Genomic DNA, 21598 nt, shown 5'->3' with positions numbered 1-21598 from the left:
AGCGACATAACGGTGTAAAATGCGGAACAGTGTAGCCGCAGTGGAACTCTCGTACAGTGCACAAAAGTCACGATGTTCGCTGGGAACATGATGACAGAATTTTCTCGTCTTCGAAGTATGTTTGCTTTATATATTTGTATGTTTTGTCGTTTTAGACTGACGCTAGGTGGCGCAAGCTACCGCCCGTTACAAAGGGTTTAGCCATTAGCATCCATCCATCTATGTTTCGGACGTGTGTCCAGACAGTTTTCGTACGACCAATCTGACGGGACCGTCGTGCGAGGAAGGCCTCAGGCAGTGTCTCCGCAGACTGCCTCTTGTACGATGTGTTAGCAGTATGGCCGAGGCTTTAGATACACGAACATTTGAACGAACATAGAACACAATCAGCAATCGATGTAAGTGGCGCAGATATATATGGCGTGCACGTGACGTCAGTCCGCCCTTCTTTCTGGTGGCCAGAAACCTTTTCACGTCCCGTTTCTCCCGTTACGTCTGACCAAATGACGTCAGTGCAAGCTATGTATAGTCACCGACAAGGTGAGAACGGCAGAGAGGAGATGTCGTCGTCCCGCCTCCAGCTCGAACTTTCTACCTTCGATTGTGCTTCGGCGTCTCGTGGGGTGTGTGCACGCGTAGTCAAAGCACGGCGGAAGGCAAGGAGCGCGTGCCGGAGGTTCGGCGTTTCGAAAGAGGCGCCCTGCCGCGCTGGCACCCTGTCGGCGACTTCCGGTCGGTCCGTCTTTGCGAGTCTGTCGAGCTCGCTTATTTCGCTGGTGCTTGAAAGCATAAATGGTACACGGATAGCGACGTTGGAGATTCAGCGAGTGCCTTCGCCTGTACGCTTTAACGTCTTGGCGGAGACGAGTTGGTTTACTAGAATATTCCAAAAAATTTGAACAGATCTCGCGCTTCTTGGTTCTTTTCGCGTTCACCCGGAGAATTGGTGGTTACGTGTTTTATTGACATGAAAAGCTTCGTTCGTTTTTGTTATGAACCGGAAGTTCGCTGGGATATCAAAGGCTGAAGCACAGCCTGGTGGAGTTTGCAAACAAAAGGGCCTATTGACAATTGCGAGCTTAGCGCCCCGACCGGTGGCCCATGGGCGCCTGCACGCGAACCGTGCACGTGAACGTGGCCTGTGCTGTTTGCAATTTTGTGTAAATGATTCAATTAGTTCGAAAGTCTAGGGATAAACGATGCGATACGTTTATTATAGTGGAATCAATGGGATGCCTCCTTTGTGCCAGTGATCCAGACGTGCGGAAACGAATGATTGTGGGGCTATCGGCTGATTTCCGAGTGCAGTTCTGTAATGGTTCGCGCTTTGGCAGCGTATGCGCTCGACCGCGTTCGAAGAGTGAGTAGAGACAGACGGCTGCTCCTCGACCCACTCATCATTCGAGCCAGAGCTCGGCGTTCTGAAGTACATTCTCGTCTCCTCCTCCTCTCTCTCAATCTCTCGTCGTATATTCTCCATCGCAGAAACATCTGCAGTGCAGGCAAAGGCGTTGGCACGAGCGCGTGGCTTTGGGAAAGTGCATTTTATGTACGAGTTCTCGTACAATGCAAAGCATTCTGCTGTGTTAGGCCCACGCGCCTGTGCCTTTCTCTTTACTGAAGACATTTGTAAGATGAAGTATAACCATGCGCGTTCGCGTTTTTTTTTTTTTTATTGATTATTTTGTGGTAGGGAAGTCGATGGACCCTTTCCATAAGTGCGTCGAGCAACATTGGCGCTCACCGTTGCTTGGATACGAAGAGCGCGATTGGACCCGAGTCCTCGCCGAATGCTGACGTCACACTCGTGTCCAATACATGCTCGGAGTATGCGATCGAGCTATGGCGGACAGGCGTTGCCGCGGACTTTGGAGAAGGGTCTATGCGGAGCGCGAGTTCGTCTGCTTCTTTTTGGGGGGCTGTGGTGACGTCAGAAAGGCTCCGAGCTCTGATTGGCTCCGATTGAAGGATAGTGGGATTGTGATTGAGTCCATCTATCTGCGTGAAACGGAGGAGACAATTAGCACGATCGCATCCCATTGTCGGAAGGCGAGCGCAGGGGGTCTCCGTTGAGCGGGCTTCACCTTACCGAGGCTACGCTTGCAGGGAAGCACCCTTTGCGGGGGCACGCCAGGCGCATCTCCCTGCGCTGGCGAGTCGACAGAGCGTCGGCGGTATTGATGGCAGGAGGAATGACGACCTGGTCCTGCGTCGAGGGCGCCTTTACTACTATCGTTCTCAAATAACCTTAAAGGCAACGCACGTTCTCACCTTCACGCTTGTTTGGAGTTCGCGGATGCGGTGTCGAACTGTGTTGGTGCCTGAACGAAATGACTAAATTCCGCGTAAAGGATTTAATTTAAACTGATACCATTGGAGAGTTTTAGTAGATCGTATTCCAGAGCTGCGCTTTACTAGCGGGAGCTCGTGCCGTGACTTCGAAGCGTGGATTGAGCTCCCGCCCGCTCGGCCCGCTTTCCTCAGCGTACCATCCACCAAAACTCTATTATTGTTTCGCTCCGACTGGTGCGTGGCTCACCTAGAAGGGAAAACCTGCACATTACGTCATCGTTAGCAAATTGCCGGCCCTCCCCAAGTGGCAAGGACGCTGAAGCTCGATGAGGGCGTCCGCGTTCGCGTCGCCGCGTCCCTGTGTGGCGCTCGTTATGTTCACAGTTCACGACGCGCCGTCCGCGATGATGACGCAGGCTGGGCGGTCCTGGGTCGGTCCAGTACTAATGACGATTTGGAGGGGGGGGGGGGGGGGGGGGGTCGCATGCCTTATCTTCTAGATGATATTGCGTACTCTGCGTAAGCATTGGGAATGAAACAGCGGCGTTGCGCTCGGTGCGCGAGGCGCAACCGACGCGTCAAGGACGCGGCCGTTTCGACGCCGACTCGTAAACGCGGACGCGCGCCGTCTCTGCGGGGATCCAATGACGTTAGAGAGGGGAAAGGCCTTGTGTCTAGGCGGTATCGGCAGAGCTCTTTTTCGTCGGGCCGTAATGCGAAGCACGTGGCAACGATATGGCTCTTCTTTATGCTCTTTGTGTTGGGAACAAAAATTCCTAATCGGGATTGATCTTGTTTTGACAGACATCGTAGTTTCGGATTTCGCGAGAAGCGTTCTTTTTGATTCACGCTAAACGGAAAGTTACTCTACACGAATTTCTTCTTTGCCTGATTTCAGTTTTTTTGTTTTCTTTTACGATCTGGGGCGCACGACCTCGCCGCTAAATTAGGTCGAACCAAAGCGCTCCGCGTGAATGTTCCCCGCATCCCGCATCCCGCATTGCCGCGTCTGGCGCCTTGTTCTCTTTTTTTTCGGAGCGCAATTTTCGTGTACTATGGCGACCGATATCGAATCATGTCGGGGTTTTATAGCGTTGCGGATCCCGCGGCTAAAATGCGCCGCTACTGTCTGAACATAACGTGAAGCCGGCGTTAAGTCCACAGATGCGGGACCAAATGTTCGCATTCCACTTTTTTTCTCCCACGGGGTGTGACGAAGCGTCGTTTCGTTTAATTCCCGACTCGGACAACGCTTGGCCGTCTCGTGAGCCTCACGCCAGTGCGCGCTGGTAGCCGGGCATCCGAAAGCGAGCGGCTATGGTATCGGTTAATCCTTAATTAAGGAAACTCTTTTGCGTCGCTCGAGAGAGAGAGAGAGCGAGCGGAGAGGGTGGTCTGACGTGCGGTGTTCTATTTTGCCCATCCTTTTCAGGACTCGGCCCTCGGCACCCCTGTCACGCTGCGCGTCGACAAGAACGGCTTCTTCCTCTTCTGGACGGACCAGAACAAGGTGAGCTCATCGCGTCTCCAACGAGCCTCTCTTTCCCACGCTAAAGGTGGGCGGGGGATCGGCGGCCGAGCGTGCGATTACGTCGGTCGTGTCTACGGCGCCACTGAAACGACAGCAACACGACGGGGCCGCGGGGTAAACCCCGACTCGTAATGACCTAACTGATTAGGTGCGCCTCGCGTTGCTTCTTGTACGTGTCGTGTAGGGCGAACGGTTGTCCAGGTGAATCGGTCCTTACTGCGCGGTACCAGCTCGTGTTGCCGAGGTCGCTCTGAATGCAGCCTACGCAACCGCGTAGACCGGACGTGCGCGTTTATCGACGTTCACCGGCGCGGTAGACGGGAGGGTGTGGTCATTCAATCGGTTCTTTCCCGAAGAAGGCTAAGCCTCTCGAAGGTCGCTTACGCAAATACATTTTCGCGGGTTTCGAGCGTCGCTAATAAACGCCGGGGTAAAGATAATTTGAAGGTAATGCTTACCCTCTTAAAGCTCGAGCGTTGTGCGTCGAGCGAGCACGTGGCGGGGCCTCTTTTCGGCCGCCATCTTTGTCGAGAGTGGCGACCCCTACGGGTTGCTGGAGTCGCGAATAGCAGGGCCTTGTTTCTGCGTGGGAGGAGACTAACTCGTGACGTAAACACACGCGTTACCAAAACCAAAAGACACGTTTGTGTTTAGACGGCGTAAGGTTCGGGCTGCCTTCGAGGTAGCAAGAATCGAAATAACCACGATACAAAGACAGTCTCGAGGCAACCGGAGAAAAAGAAACGCGAGATGAGGAGGGGGGAAATTTTGCGTTTAATTTCCTAACAACCGCTGTCCGGGTTTGTCCCGTGGCTGAGGTCTCACTGTAGTCCGTTGCAACCTAAGAACGAAGGGCGAGGGTAAGACGGGGAGGACGAAGCAGACGAAACGCTGGAGAAGAGACAGGGAAACCTCCTTGTCGCTTTAGCGTTCCGTCTGCTTCCTCCTCCCCGTCTTACCCTCGCCCTTCGTTCTTAGGTTGCAACGAACTATAGCTAGATTTTTCCTCTTCGACTTAAAAGTCTACTTAAACCTCTACTCTTTCCAATGCGAGAGCCCAACGCTGGGCGCCGGCGTTCTAACGCATTCGACGAGTTGCAGTGGAGACAAAGGCAGCTTTTCTTTAGGTCTACTCACTCATCGTTCCAAAGAGCGCTCAGCGTTCTGATGTCTCGTCTCCTCCTCATCCTCGCTTTCTCGGCGCATACGATGTTCATCCAGATCGTGGTGTCTCCCGAGTTAGCGAGAGGGCTCCAAGGGGACCGACATCTCGTTGTGAACAAGCCTAGGGCGTGCTTCGCTTCAGTCTGATTATGGCTGAGGGCGACGCGAACCTGCCGAAGTTCGACTCACGAGGTTCGAATTTTTCGAAACTTGCAACGTGATGTTGGACGAAAGTTCGACCGAAGTTCGACATTCGTGCGCATGCGCGAAAATTTGAAAGTGAGTTGACACCGCCTGGTGGAGGAAAAGTGTAACATTTGTGGGGTGTATCACTATGGTACCTGGATCGCGTCTTTGACTGGTGTGTTTACCGCGGCCAAAAAAGTGGTCCCTCGATTTCCGCCTGATGACGTCATAAAAGCGTCCCAACAGTTATGGTGTATGTAGCAGATGCCTGTTCTGCTGCAAATCGCTTTCCACTGCGACAGTTCACGGAATCTCGTGCAGCCGGAAGTTGGGACGCCTAAAGGGACGCGGTGACGACAGCGACACTCGCGTTCGCTCGTGCTTTTCGCCAGCATTTCTACGGCCAACCGCCAGGATCGCGACAGGCAACAGCACACTCGTGTCATTTGTTGCCACATCGGGACCACTTTTGATGTATGGGCGGGATAGGACGCTAAACACACCAGTCGAAGACGCGCTCCAGGCACCATAGTATCACGTCACCGGTTCCCATTACTTACGAACGAAAGCATGAAAAGTACCTATTTTTGCTTTTATTTCGTACAAGCATTTGGGATCGTTTTAGAATATATAAATTAAGCGAAAAGAAGCCACGCCCTGCGTTTCTTAAGCCGTCGGTGACTATACGTAGCGCAAGTTCGTCTTGTTGCGCGGGGGTTTCGGTGACGTCAGAAGGACGACGAGCTCTGATTGGCTCCGATTGGAAGGATAGTGTGTAGACCTCAATGCTAGCTGCATGGAGTTGTACCCCACTATCCACCCGATCGGAGCCAATAAGAGTTGGGCGTGTTTCTGACGTCACCGAAACCCCTGCGCAAGAAGCGTACAAACTTGCGTTCCGTATAGTCCGGATGGGAACCATGTGTGATCACGCCTGACCGACTGGAGGCAACATCGTGTTATCTTATTATTATTATTATTTTATTTTTTTACTACGTACACCCGCAAACCTTTTTCTAGAAAGGCTTGTCTTCGGAAACCGCGTATTCCAATCTTTTGATGTGCCTCCGAAGAACTGTCTTTCTCCGCAAAAAACGCTTTTTTTTTTTTCGCGCTTTTTTGGGGGGCGTTGCTCGCTTTACGGACCAAGGGGTTTGAAAATAGAGCCACGCTCAAAGAACGCTTTGAGAGCAAACTATTTTTATTTTTTTATTTCCCCACGGTTTGTGTCTGTGTGTGGTACACACGCTATCGAAATCTGGGCCTGCAGTAGTCGCGTGCCCGTACCAGAAAAGCTTTCTCCTGGGCGTCAAGGTATTGATCTGGGCGATCCAATTAAAGCGCCGGCGTTCTGCCGTGATCGCTGTCCTCGATCAGTGCGCGTTCACCGAGAATAGCAAAGAAAGATATTTCTCTCTGTCACGGCACACTCTCTTCTACGCGTTCTTCTTCTACAGCTCGTTTCCACGTAACTTGGCAAAAAGCGAACGCTATCACGGTCCCTCCGAGCCAATAGGCAGTTTTCGTTGAGAGTTTGTCTCCCTGCGCAACGCAGACGCGCGGAGTGGGTTGCGAAGAACGCTGCGGGACAACGGAAACGATAGAGAGTTTTGGTAGGTCGTTCCGACGATCCTCCAGTAACGATACCACGATACACCGCCGCCACCTGCGCCTCGACATACTAAAAGTATCTCTAATCTACGAAAACTCCCTAATCGGAGCGACGGTGGCGAAGCACGTTACAGCCCTTACCAAAAGTACACGGACGGAGAGTGTAACCCGAGTAGTTGGAGAAGAGGGGAAGGAGCAACCCCCCCCCCCCCCCCCCCCTCATTCCCCCGTTTTTACCCTCTTTTCTGAGTCCCGGACGTGGCTTTTGTCCGCATCGGAGATTAGCCCGTCAATCAGATTTAGTAGGAAGGCGGTTTTCCTACCTCTCATCTTCCCGCCCGAGGACTTGGACAGCGCACTGCGCGCAACTAATGAGATGGGGTATAGTCACGTGGGCCCCCTCCGACGCGCTGATTGGCTCACTGCGACCGTAGCCTTCGGAGTAGCTCACACCTCGGCGTCGATCGCGAAAAGAACAAAACACAGATAGTCGTTTTTTTTTCCTTCTTTTTTGTCTTTTTTTTTTTTTTTTTTTTCATTCTGGTTTTTGGGGTTGTGTGAATGAGGAGCTCGGTTCTTCGGTGTTTGGCGGCGTAAATTGTTTCCTCAGACGCGATAAAGATCCCTGCCTTGTAATCTATGGTGAAATTAAATATCTCCGCTGCCTTTTTTCTTGTTTTATATTGAGTGACTCTTTTTTTGTTTTTTTAATGGAAAAGAGTTTTTGGCGTGGAAGAGTGCAATTGCGCTTTACGCCGCCAGCACATATACTTGGGCACTTCGAGATATCTTGGCACGAAACGGCGCCCGGTTGAACGCTATACTTTTGCACAATTATCTATCTTTTTTTTTTTTTTTTTCGTTTTTTCGGCTGAACGAAGTTGATTAAACCAGGCTTTTCCGCAGTCGAAACTTTTGCTTTCAATTATTTTGACGGAACAGCGAATGGTTTCACTATTTAAATAACTGCGTACTTTCGAAGTTGCAATGAAATTTTAGTTAACTGTGACGCTACGCATTGGGAGTAACGTCCAACCTTATTCAGTTGCAGTGACCATGCTGACAAATGCACAGCTTCACGCAGGTTCGACTTTCACGCCAGAACAATACGCGTTGTGACTGTCTCGAGCCCTACTGTGACTAGTCACAGCACTGAGTCGATTTTGAAAATGTCTGAGTTTGAATTCCAGCGTTCTGTTGGTCACCAACTGCAGTTCAGGTGAACGGCCTGCTAACGTTAACATTCTGAGAGTACCTGAAACATATCTTGGTTACCTTTTGCGAGTAACTTTCTACAGACGCTTTCAAGCAACTTCGCATGGGCGCCGCCATCTTGGCATCACGTGACGCGTCCGCCATTTCCGTGCCTTACTTTCCTACGCTTCGCCGGCCTCCGCCGTGTATAGTTACAAGCGATGGAATCCGACTGTGAATGAGTCGGCGACTCAAGATTATGGCCTAGACTTCGGAGACCTTAAAAGTTCATCACATTTGTTATGTTTTTGCCGGATATAAAGTTAGTTAAAGAAAAAACCCGACTTCTGCAAATGTCGAGTTCACACGGCGAGGATATCGCAGTTTTATTCATCTCTGCATATGCTTACTTTACTCGTCGCGGTCTTGTTTCTCGCTGAATTTGGGCACTTTCATCGCGTATGTGATTTGGCGAGCGAAAGACTTGGCGGTCAGCGACGGGCTGGGCCGTCGCCGGGGCGGATTAAAGCTCGCTGTTGCTCGTCTCACCGCTCGGTTGAAGTAGCTTCGTATAGAAAACTCCGCTCGTCGCCAGGGAGCCGCTCGCATGCGGTTTTTGGCGCTGCGCCTCGTCGGTCATCAGAAATGTATCGTGTTCGGTGTTAGATGCATCGGGATGAGTTAGAGCAAACAACCTATTCGTCGGGTAGAAAATCTTGCGCGAACGGGCAGTCGATCATTTGCGCGCGCGGCGCGTGAAAAAGTGCTCCCAGTCCCGCTATAATGCTCGGACGCGGAACACGCTAACGGTTTGCTAAACGTCCCCAGTGACAACGCTGTCAGTGGCAGATACAACCGCTCTCAGGTTGAACATGTTCGGTCAGGTTGTAAATCTGGGAAATAAATATGTCGGGCCACACTGACGAAAAGAAAAAGAAAAAAAAAAGAGTAAAATCTAGAGTAAAAACAAAAACAAAAAACACGCTAACTGCGCTAAAAAACTGTCGTAACCCGGAAATATTGTAGTATTTGTGAAGTAGTAGTAGTAGTAGTATACAGGGTGTTTTTTTAGGCTTTACAGACTTTATTTTTGTTCTTTTACCGTGAAAGTTATACTAATGCGGCCCGTCCGGCCAGTTATATGACCAGGTACACATATCCTTACCGTCACGATCATTCGGAAAATTAACTAAAGTTTGTTCATTACCTTTATGATAAGAGAAAATTGACACGTGGTTCTAGAAACTTGCTCAGCATCGTCGAAAACCGCTACATCGGCCAATTTTAGACGGACTCGAAGCAGGTGGGAAGGGCCGGGGTCACGGTGTAAGATGATACTCTTGTGGGCGGGGTGCGCTAAAGTCGCTCCTCGTGCAACAGGCGCATGAGCGTTAGGCACGAGCGTATGAGCTGGGCATGAACGGACGATACTTTTTGTCGTCCCTCCGTCTTCGCAGTGCCCGCCTTATGCCCGTTTCACGAGTGGTAACTTTAGTGCATTACTGTGCTATTCAATCTCTCAGTCTAAAATTGACTCACTTCATTTCTTTTATTTTTTATGTTTTATTTCTTTTCTTTTAAGAAGGGAGATTGGAAGCTTAAAATTTTTTTCCCTAAACGGATATTTTTTTCCCCCTGTCTTCCTCTCCCCCAGGAGACAGAGTTCCTGGATATCTCCAGCATCCGGGACACTCGCACGGGCAAATATGCCCGAACGCCCAAGGTGAGTAGCTGTATTCATGGCTCACATAGTTCAACTATATACAGCATGTAAAGTAACGATTCTAAGGTGCTTTAGAGGGCCCCGCAAAATTGGTTTCCCAACGTATCGCGCTGCGATTTACTGCAGATGTGCAAGCAGGTGGCGAAAATTTACAGCGAAAAATTCGAAAAATAAACTTACCTCTTTTGGGCAATTTACGCTGCCACTTCGCAGACGATGCACGCGTATTGAGAGGTGCTGCCGACAGATGGCGTACGCCGCGACGAGTGAGCGTCATCATCATCATCATCAGGCGCTAGAGAGCCTATATCACAAAGAGCTCGATGGGGTCGCGTGGTTTATGGGCCGCGTTTTCAGTACGAGCTGCGAGGAGGGGACGAAAGCGTTGATCGTCTGCAAACGCCTCCGCCTTTCCGCCTGCTTTCCTCCTCCCCACGCGGAACCGCAGCGGATGAGCACTCGCGACTCATGTCCACAGAAGGCGTCCGCCATTACATTGCAAACGACCCCCATGGTTCGAAATGGACCTTCTTCAATCTATAGGCTCTCTATGGAGCGCCGGTCAATTCTGGTTCGTTTGCGGGATTGTCTGCTATCGTAACCCGATTCGGCCGGCGCTCCCTCGACGAGGCGTACGCCATCTATCGTCAGCACTTCTCACTACCCGTGCATCGTCGGCGAAATGGCGGCGTAGATTGCCCAGCACAGGTTTCTGTTGTGGTTGTTTTCTTTTTCCTTTGAGCGAGGTAAGTTTATTCCTTGCTTGCGCCTCTTGCGGTGAATTGCAGCGCGGCACGTTGAGAAACAGATTTTTGCGGGCCATCGAAAGTTCCTTAGAAGCGTTAGTTTACGTACTTAGATATTCGTTCATTCTCGCGCGAGCTGAAACGTGGTGGCGCCAGTGTGCGAATGGCCCCCAACCACTCTTGTTTCTGAACTAGTCAGCGGGTTTCGCAGTAGTTGCAAAATCAAATATACACGCTATCTTCTGGAAACGGCCACTTGTAGCACTGTCAGACTTAATCCACTCTTACGATAAAAGAACGACAAGTAAAAAATGAGAAAGTATACGCGAACGGGAAGTGTGCCGGGGCTACACAATAGATGGCGCCACTGACTTTTTGGCCAAACAATAAAGGGCGTTTATGTCTAGACTCCCAAAAACGGTTCGCGTTGTGACACTGAGCACAGTAGTCTATTACAATTACAATTACTCTCGCCTACTGAATTACAATTACCGAATTCTAAACTCATTATCATCTTCGCCAATTTTGATAAAGCGTACTCCTGTCGGAGGTTTGGTTCGAGCACTCCTTCGTACGAAACTCGTCCAAACAATTAGTACAAGGGAAGGAAAAAATAGTTGCCAGTAATATTACTACTTCAAAAAGTAATCAGAATATTGTTGCGATTACTTTCTAATAAGTTTGATCAAATTGTTTCTAGATTACTAAAAAAAGTAGTTGATTACGAGTGATTTGATTACTTGTAAGGAGCACGGAACAAGTCCGGGTTCGGGAACGTTCATAAATATACTGCCCGGAACAAGCGACGAAGCTGCCCATACTGCGGGCCGAGATTTTTAGTTTTTAACGCGACAGCCTAACACCAAAATGGCGGACGGGAACCAATATGGCTTTTGGAGGCTGCGCGCCTCTCTTGCGAGCGCGTTGCCGCGCGAACCGAGCAATTTTCCCGGAGTTCTTTTGATGTAGCTTCGCGCGGGAGCCTTTGATTGCGGGGTGCATGCGAGTGAGGAGATGGCGTAATACATGCTTCGAACGACGAGGCCACGTTGAAAAGGAATCCCGCGTATGCTCGCCTCTCACAGCTTGACTTGGCGAAAAAGCGGGGGGAACACTTTTGGAAACCATCCGCGACTTTAGTGGAGCGTTTCGAGAATCATATCGATAGGGCGACACGAAAAAAAAAAAAAAAAAAAAAAAAAAAAAAAAAAAAAAAAAAACGAAAAAAAAGAAACATATATAAGATGTTGAACGTTTCGTTGGCAGGCGGCTCTGGTTTAAATAGAGAACACACCGTTTTTATATGTTTTTTTTTTGCCCGCAGCTCGATTGGGGCATTGGCTGAGCGGCTTGGTTTTGAAGGCTTCCAGCGGGCGACTTTCCTAAATCAACGCTGGAGATTTTTTTTTTTTTTTTTTTTAAGAACTTATAAAAGCGCGAATGGGAAGCCGTCCTGCACGATGAGCACTAACTATATATATATATTTTCCTACATCGGGTGTATAGACCATACCTGTAGGAAGAGCGGAGAGAGAAAAGAATGTCGTCCCCCTCTCACCCCGGGTGTCGTCTGCGCCGCCGAGTGGGCTGTTGTACCTATCATCCGGCTGGTGTGCAAAGTCGGTTTAAAATCGCGTCATTTTGGAAGTTTCAACCGCAAGTACGCGGACTTTGATATCCCAAGTTATCGTGTAATGCTATGTACGGTAAAAAGACTGACCGGGTCCAATTGCGCTGTTACCTGCCGTGCAAAGAAAAAAAGAAATGTGAAAACTATGTCAGAGTGGTCGGTCTGTCCCCTCCGACGAAAAGTAAATCCGGTTGCTGTAGCTTTTTTTTACTATATAAAGGTCGTACTTGTGTAGGCCTTTAGCAAAAATGAGCGGGGAGTCTGGAATAAATAAATAAAAACGTGGTCCCCCGACGCAGTAGACGCAGTGGTTCAGGGGTAGTACTGCCGGCTGACACCACTGCTATTGAAGTAACGGAACAAATATATAGGCTGGCTGATCAGCTACTGAAATAAAACAAGAGAGCGCTATAGTCTGATTCTGGAGTAGCCATAAATATTCTAGAAACACGAACCACTTCACGACGGCAGCGAGCATCAATTCGATGCTCCGTACAGCCCGAAGGTATACAGCCCCAAAGATGGAGAACGGTTTTTCATCTGCTAGCGGAGTCGTACGTGTGCCCTTTCTCTCGTTTGAGCAGGCCGAGCCTGCTGAAGTTCCCGGTTGTGTGGAGAGGGCGCTGCGGTCGAACAAAATGGCGCCGCCCTGAGTGCCCTTCCTGGAATGTTCTGTAATTAGCGGTGCGGCGGGCTGGCACGGCCGGGCCTGGATGCCGTTAAGAGAAGCCGCTCGCGATCATAGTCGCAGGCAACTTAAGAAAAAGCATGGAGTCCCGTGCATCCCATTATCTCTCCCCAACCAATCAGATTGCGGCATTTACCGATAAGAACGCCGGATAGCCAATCAGAAAGCGGGAACGTATATTGAGCCATGCCCGCGGGCATAGCAACGGTGGCTTGGAGCTCACGCGTTGGGGGACACTGACAGTGTCCCCCTGACATTCCAAGAAGTACACATTTTGTTTTGATAAATGTACCCGGGTAGGACTCGTATGTCGCAAAATTAGTTTATATATACGGTAATCGACTAATTTTTCGTGGGCTCAATATTTCGCGATTTAGGTCAAAACTGAAGTTTTGAAATAATTCGCAGGTGCTAATTTTCGCGACGCGGTGGGATCTCAATATCGATTCCTATGTGTTTACATTTTACTGGAATTGTTTCGCGGGACCTATTTTTCGCGAGTAGCCGCCGATTCGCGAAATTCGCGAAAATTAAGTCGTTTACAGTATAGTATATATATAGGCGTATATATTAGCGGATTCCGTTGCGAGACTAATTTTAGTTGGGATCGATTCTGAGACATGTATATGCCTCTATTCCGAGATTGGTAAGTTTGGGGAATAGAAGCGTGTTTGAGAATCGCTCAGATTAGTCCCGCAACGTGAGACTGGCGCTAAAAACTTGTTTTATGGCGCGGTTTACACTCGCGGGTTTGCGAGCGGATCCGCGCAGGTGGAGAAGTGGATTTTGTAGCAGGGTGGTGAAATGGATTTGTTGCTTACGAAAAATCTGCATCAATCCCCGGTCTACGTGCGCGCATCCAGATTTTCCGTCAGCGACGAGTCGATTTCTCCACCCGGATCCGAAATCCACTTTCAGGCCCGCGCGAATCCGCAAGTGTAAACGCACGTTTAGTGGGAGATTTTCACTTTGCAACATACGTGTCCTAACGTTAAAAAAAAATGGTTATCGTGGTTAGCAGTATCCTGTAAACCCATCTCAGGGTTTACAAGATATTGTTGTTGTTGTTTCTCATAGTATACAAGACACACAGTGGTCGCGGCAGGCACGGAAGACATAATTTTCTGCGTACACACCCGAAGCGTAATCGAAGCATGCTTAAACATATATATCGTGTGCAATTCCAACACGTTTGCAGACAATGTTTGTACGACCAATGCGGCCGTCGTACAGGGAAGGCCTCAGACAGCCTCGGCAGACTGCCTTTCCTATCAGCGGTGTGACCGCGATGATGATGATGATGTAAATATTCTGTAGTTTTCAACGCGCTCTGCTACGTGTACTTTATCTCAATTTAGAGCTTTGTCAGTGCTGTCCAAGTCCCATCTTCGCATGTCGAATTTCAATCCGGAAACCTTTTTTCAAGCTGCCTGCTTCATGTCTAAGCTGAATCTGCTTCGTCTGAGACTCTGCGCGTTGGGGCTCCACAACTGCAAGAAAACTGCTCACCCTGGGGCAGCATTGATGCTGGGTTACCCCCCTCACAACTGGTCTTCCACCTACCGCATCATGCAAATATCTCGAAAGGAGATCTCCCACGAACTTCGGCTCATGGAGAATCTGCTCCCAGGCATCATGACCAGTCTCTTTGGCTTAAGGTTTCGGACCCATCCTTCCTTCATCTTTCTTCAAGCCTCTTCTTCCAGACTCCTGGATTCTGCCTGGAGCGTGATTATCACTTCTTTGAATGCGTCTTGTCGCAAGACCAGCCAAGCTGTGTTTAGACCCTCCAGTTCTACTTTGTGACCAACAACTTTCTCCAGGTACTTTGGAAGTGCTGTCCAAAGGCCCTAAATTTTCTCCAGACCTTCCATTTTCCAGAGCGGACCAATTGACAACGGTACGCCAAGTTGCCTTACGTATTCCGGAACAGGAGCGGTCTGAGTTTTTGTCAGCGGCAGTTCGTTCTATTTGCTACCATCCCCCTCTGAAAACACGCCAGTTCCCTATCCGGAACGCAGTTGAAGAACTGAGCCAGAAGCGACTCAAGTTGCTTGAATCAGACAAGACGGGTGTTTTCGTGGTCTTGGATGAAGGTAACTATGAAGCGAAGGTAGCGAAAGCTTTGGAAAAAAACTTTGAACAACTAAAGACGAGACCATCAGGATCCTTGCGGGCAAGAGCAAAACAGCTTTGCACCTTGATGAATCTGCCCTCTCTCAAGAATACACTTGGATCTCCCGCAAAACAATACTTTTCTGTATTTTTTACAGCGAAGACACACAAGGAAGGTATGCCCCTCAGGAGCATTGTGTCTGAAAGAGGATGCTGGCAAAAACATTTAGCCTTATTTCTACAGAAGCATCTCTCTATGTTGAATCTCCGCCAGCCCTTCAGGATTACGACCTCCACAGAGATCATTTCCCACCTTACTTCTCTACATGTCACCAGCAAGCCACACTCCATGTTTTCATTAGACATAGAAGACCTCTACTACAGTCTGGACCCCCGATTTCTCTTGAATTCCGTTTCTGATGCTATTCATGAGCACGGTCCATGCGAGTTCCAAAATACATCAGGGATATCCACAAAGAACTTGATTGATCTCCTTGCCGTATACCTTCAGTCCACGCTTGTTGAATACAACAGAAAAATTTTTAGACAGAAGAGAGGAGTCTGTATAGGTTCATGCCGAGCCCCGGTGCTTAGCGAAGTCTTTCTTATGTACATAGACGGAGCCGCGAGGACCCAACTTGACGTTATAGCCCCAGAAATCCGAGTGTACCGATATGTAGATGACTATCTAGTTGTTCATCCGTCCTCCATCTCTTCACCGGCCATTTGTGACGCCTTCAACTCTTGCTCGTCGGGTCTCAAATTCACGAGTGAAGAACCAACAGATGAAGGTCTACAGTATCTGGATTTAAAATCCAGATACTGTAGACCTTCATCCAGCATAGGCCTTGATCCAGCATAGGCCTTGAGGATCTTCATCTCAAGGCCTATGCTGGAGCTTTTAGCAGCGATCCAAAGAACCCGTTCTTCCGTTTTGCAGTAACCATTCCAAGTCGGTAAAACTTGGAATCATTCGAACCTTGTTTGCCTCTTCTCGCTTGAAATCCTGTTTACGCCTCTCATCAGAAAGTCTCCTGCGACAGCATGACCGCCTGCTCCAAGCAGGTTATCCAGCCGACCTCCTCCGTACAACCCTTCAGCGTCTCATCACAAACCCCATCCGTCCTCCAATGAAACAAAATGGTCATTCACGACCAGTATGCATTCCATACGCGCATAACTCCGCCCTTCAACTGAAGACTGCTCGGTTTGACACGAAGGTGGTCTTCACTCGCAGAATGAGGTTAAAGCAAATGTGCCAGAGGGTGAACAACGAGAGTCGACCACCCGAATGCGCCATCAAGCCATTCCAACAACTATGTCAAATGTAAAGAGAAGCCAACCTATTCAATTCCACTGAGCTGCGGAGGTCAATACATCGGCCAAACTGGAAGATGCCGAAATGTACGCCTCAGGGAGCACCATTTAGAAATCACCGAGGCATCGTCGGACTCATTTCACCCCATAGTCGTGCATGCCCGTACCTGCCACGAATGCACCCCAAACTGTGAAAACTCTACTGTGCTTGAAACACACAGAGATAAGTGTGGGCGAGAAATCATTGAGGCGTTTAAGATCAAATACGCCGCGAACAATGTTTCTGAGCCTTCTCTTGTGTTATCGTCAAAAGAGTTGGAGTTCCTCGCGCCAGAGTTATCGAAAAGCCAGTTTTGATCAATCATTTACCTTTTCTTCTTCTTTTTCCTCGTTTTCAGGGGCTAATTTCATTTCTATTCTTCTTCCTTTTCCCCATTTATTCAGGGGTCAATTTCCGTTTTGTTCTTCCTTTTCTCCTTTATTCAGGGGTTAATTTCCTTAATGTCCTATCGTTTTAATTTGGTCTTTTAAAAATTTTCGAGCAATTTAGTTTTAATTTATTTTAATTTATTTTATGTCATTTAATTTAATTTATTTTTATTTTAAATTTGAGCATTTACGTTTAATTTTTGCTCTCTTTTTTCAATTTTTTTTTTTTCAATTCTTTGAAGTTCACGGTCCTAGTGTCATGGGCATTTCATAAATGTTCGTTGCTCAATGAAAGAACTGTGTGCGTCCGTGTTCGTCCTTCGTGTGTTTTATTCTTTCTGTGTATTCAATATCCGAAGACCGGTGGGCGAAGAGCGCGGAATGGACCGCCAAGCTGGTCCGGTGTTCCCAAGCCGCGGCCGTTGTCCGAAGGTACCGCGTCTCCGTTTCGTCTTTCAACGGACCGCAAGGAAGGCTACGGGCCATCCGAGCCAATCCGAGCCAATCCGAGCCAATCCAGCGCTGCCTGGGTGTCACGTGACCCTAGGCAATCGCGTTGCACCGACGCGCACGACACCTTCACAGCGCTGGTCGGGACGGCCGCGTCCGCCGTTCTTCGTCGTATAGACCTTTTCCACAAGGGCGCCGCCATCTTGAATTGACGTCACTTCCAGTATGGGCGAAAACGTAACTTTGCCGTTGCCACGCCAATAGAAGACATTTAGGATATAAGCCTAACCGTCACACATTCTCGTTTTGGCTCGCCTCTATTTTTTTACTAGTTACAGGTTGAAACGTTTTACTTTTTTTCCGTCGCCCATACTGGAAGTGACGACAATTCAAGATGGCGGCGCCCTTGTGGAAAAGGTCTATACGCCTTTCCAAAAATCGCTCCTAGGCCGCCGCCATGTTGGTGATGCTGATGCGGCTGGTGCGACTCTCGCGCCCTCTATCAGCTAGACATTTTCTGCCACTCTCTGGGACTGTGAAGACCCGCTCAGGGCGGTTCTCTACCTACATTTTTGCGGTTTTGCATTCGACGTTTTCTCGCACCTCTTGAAAGTTTGCACTTAATTTTTTTTTTACATGCTGCGTACCCTTTCTGTGTCTCCCATTGTGAGACATAAGGCTGGTAAGTGCCTGCCATTCAAGCTTTTCTGCTCGACATTCACGGGAAACGAAGGAGGTGAAAAACGTCGAACGACCCTCGACGCGATTTTGCGAACATTGTTCTCCCCCCTCCCAAAGATAATCCGCGTAGAATCCTCAGTCTTCTCCCAAAATAGTTGTCCGGTTTGGGGATGACAAACGGGTCAGTCGCGTTTGTTTCTTTGCCTTGGTGCGGTTGTGAAAAAAGGAAGCTGTCCCCAAAACGAAGTCATCTCGGATTCCGTCCGATCGTCAAGATGTTGTCGACTGTGATTGTGTTATTTGAGATCTTTCTCAAATAAATTATTTTCGGAGAACGCTGCATCGTGTGGTACGTACGATATATTGTTCGAATGTTAACTCTTCCTCAATTGTATGTCCGTGTCCTGTCCATCGGTAAACACGTCATTTGTGAGCGTGAAAAATGCATGCCTTTCAGCCCTCTTCTGTTGTAATTTATTTTTGACAGCAAAGCGCTTTGTCGTTTCACATGCGGCGAATCCCACGGCGCCGTCAAAACTTATCGTAAGAAAAATACAAATAACTACAACTATACATTCCAGTCGCATTCGTTGTGTCGCGCGCATATTCAACAAAAATAATTTACAGTTTTCTTTTGCTTTTTTTTTTTTTTTTTTAAATGTGGCACAATGCTTTCTGAATGCCCTCGGGAAAATACATGTATCATGAAACATAAAATATAGCGGGAAAAGACGAGAATTTAGCCGCCAGCAGCGTTTGAAACTGCGCCTATGCAGGCTGCGCCTATTGAAATCACAGTCCACTCGGTTAGGGTTAGGAGGGACGCCGGTGAGAGCCTAGCCTTAAACTCAGTGACTGGGCTCGAAAACGGTTTGTAGCCCCTGGGGTAGAGTGTATTTTGGAAAGGTGTATACAAGGTGGAACGGAGTACCGTAACGAAGGTGTTTCACCGCTCATTATCGAGCGTCTTTGGAACCCGCGGGGAATAAAAAAAATACGCAGAAAGAAAAAAAAAAATCTCGTTTTCTTTTAGGGGTCAGGGAGTGGCGCAAGGGCGCCGGAGAAAGAAAGAGAGAAAACGCGAGACTCCGTTTACCCCAAAAGAGCTGACAGTGCGGTGGTGGCTACGCGCTCGCCCGACGACCAACCCAACGCCTCCCTCTCATCACCTGATCCCGCTCTCAGCACGTGGGTAAGGGCGGAAGCACTTGTTTATCCAGAATCCTGAACCCGGGACTGGGGAGGGGTTTGTTATACGAAGTATGTTATAGCTATAGCGATGGCGCAGCGCTATTCGATGGTAACCGGGATTTTCGCATTCCTAGTCTAAACATATTTAGAGGCACCAGAGTTCGTAGAGCGAAAGATGTGTATACCTGTGGCTGGTCCAGCGAATGCTTAGCTTCGGGCCCACTGTCAGCTCGAGCGGGGAGTTTTCTTTTTATAGCGGTCTGCGCCGCGAGCAAAGTTGGTGTAACGAGCCCCGGGCCGCGACTCCGTCGGGTCTCGCATCGATCCGTGGCGCGCGTCTTCGGCGGCTGGGTCCTTCGGTCTCCGTGAGAAATCACTGTTGGCAGGTAGCCGAATTCGGGGGTGGCTGCGAGGGTCCGAAGCATTGATCCGGGGCCGCGCGGGCGCGACAGTATCACTCCGAGCACATGGACGCGGGGGCGAATAGGCCCGTTGCTCTCGGGCCAGGGGACGACGCGAGCGCGTCCGTAAGACCAGCGACGTTTATACTGAGAGAGTTTGGCCGTGGCAACCACAGCAGCGTAGTCTGACAACCGGGGGACCACTGCTTCAGTCCGCCATTTTGTGTTACCGCGAAATCCGTTGGTTCTAGCGGGCAACAAGCTCCGCCCCATTGGCCAAACTCTATCGGTATAAACGGCTCTGCGTATAAGACGCGACGATGGAATGCTTGCGTCGAGCGTGAGGTGGTAAATGAGCCACGGTAGTCTAAAAACGTGTAGCAGTACGTGTGGTAACAGAGTGGCTGAAAGCACTAGGAATGGTTTGTGTGTATGCTTGTACAGCCTGAGCTTAGCCTGCCTCAGCGGGCGACTTGTCTCTTGGCTGTAGATGAGCAATGCAGCCGGTGCAGCAGTACAACCTGCTTTGCCTGCGGCAAAGAAGGGCGCGATGCAGGATACAGGAGCTTCGAACCGTATCGAGGAAGAGGCCAAGAGAGGCGACGTATATGCGGCGGAGCAGGTGGACAGAGACAGTGTCATGGGTCGGTCATGAGTGACGTCTTTCTGACGACTGACTCGACGTCCCACAAACACTCTCTCCCCGATGTCTCCGTCTTGCTCCGACAGAAGGTATGTCCGAACCGGTAAACGGAACGAAGCGTTCTCGCTTCCCGTTTTTCGGCTGGAAATGTTCAAGCTTTCCGTTTTTGCTTCAGAGCCTCTTAAGTTTTACAGCTTCGATGTAGAAATTCGCGACGTTATGGCATTTCTGAATTTCGTTCTCATCGTGTTTCTCAAACCGAGAGCCCCCGCTGGCAACACTGAAGTGTGACGACAGAAATGGTACAGAGTGGGCAGTAAATTACGTTCTCAACTGATACGAGTCGTTTGATGGTGGGAAAAGGACGCCCGTGTAAGCCCATTCACTAAGAAGCCTAAAAAAAAGCGGTCGACATATTCTGTTTTAAGATAAATGCGCGGCATGAAAGTCTGTGCCGTTGGTGACGTCGAACCACTGGAGAGCGCGCAAAAGTTTGAATGTTGGTTTCGGCGTCATCTTCATATATACTGTTTTCTGAATAGCTATTTTGAATTTCGAGATAATAAACATTTCATGCCACGAAGATGAAAGTCTTAATATCCAGAAAATGCAACTTGTTCGGGTAGCTCGAAAAACTGCCGGAGTACCCCTCGACGCCTCCGAATCGCACGCAGCGGACCTAAAGGTTCCATTCCCGCGGGCAGCGGGCGATCTTTTTCGAGGATTTTACGATGTCGACGGCGGCCGTCCAACGCCCTACTATGTCACCAACAATGACAACGACTACGGCGTCAACAACGGACGTCATCTCAAGTGGTGGGGAAGAGTCCATCTCAGATATCGCTGCCAACGAAAGAAGAATACAGCTCGCGCTTTCAGTGTCTTATCAAAGCTACAAGAATGCTTTTCTCGTAGCATTTTTGTTCTCGTTATCGACCCGGAGCGCGGCAAGGCTCGACTGACTTGGCCCGCGCTCGCCGGCCCCTCCGAGGTCGCCTCTGCCGTCATCTACGACCAGTTGTACCTCGAGTTCCCGGCATTCCGTCCTGCGCCTTGGACGGAACAGAATTCTAAAAAAGAAAAAAAGAAGAAGGTAGATTGGTGTTTGCGCCACACGCGCCCGGTCAGGCACGCACGGAGGGAGCCGTTTTCATAAATCACCCGAGACTGGGTGGAGAGCGAGAAGAATCCAAAGTGGAAGAGAGGGGAGCAGAATGACAGAATGCAACGTCTTAGTCAGCTGACTCGTTTATTCTGTAGCATCTTCAGGTATAAGGTATTCAGAAAACTCCGGCAAATTCGATTTTGCAAAAACTACGCATCGCACAAAAACAAAAACAAAAAAAAAATAATGAAGAAAAGTTTTTGTGTGTTTGTTAGGGAATTAAGTAATTCATTATTTTTAGTGATTAACTCGTTTAATTATTGCATTGAAGAGTATGGTTTCAGTTATAAACTAGCTCACAAAAAAATTAAAACGTTTTTTTTTTGTTCTTACTAGGGGCCTAGTTTAGAAAATGAATATAGTTGGGAATAATTAAGGAATTCGTTATATTCGAGTAATGAACTCATTTCAATATTGAATTTAAGGGCATGGTTTCAGTTG

The 21598-nt window shown here is 49.1% G+C and overlaps 1 protein-coding gene across 1 annotated transcript in view; it reads left to right on the top strand.

Moving 5' to 3' along the window:
• Window positions 1–21598, top strand: part of LOC8025440 (1-phosphatidylinositol 4,5-bisphosphate phosphodiesterase classes I and II) — a 145451-nt gene that overhangs the window by 73224 nt on the left and 50629 nt on the right. Inside the window, exons 2-3 of the mRNA XM_029979202.3 lie at window positions 3725–3802; window positions 9633–9701. Coding sequence (XP_029835062.2) covers window positions 3725–3802; window positions 9633–9701 — 147 coding nt within the window. The remainder of the gene's footprint in view (window positions 1–3724; window positions 3803–9632; window positions 9702–21598) is intronic.

The sequence above is a fragment of the Ixodes scapularis genome, unplaced genomic scaffold (genome assembly GCF_016920785.2).
Source record: "Ixodes scapularis isolate PalLabHiFi unplaced genomic scaffold, ASM1692078v2 PGA_scaffold10__122_contigs__length_95168666, whole genome shotgun sequence".
Classification (NCBI taxonomy): domain Eukaryota; kingdom Metazoa; phylum Arthropoda; class Arachnida; order Ixodida; family Ixodidae; genus Ixodes; species Ixodes scapularis.
Note: the sequence above shows the minus strand (reverse complement) of the source record. Positions and strands in the feature narration are given on the sequence as shown.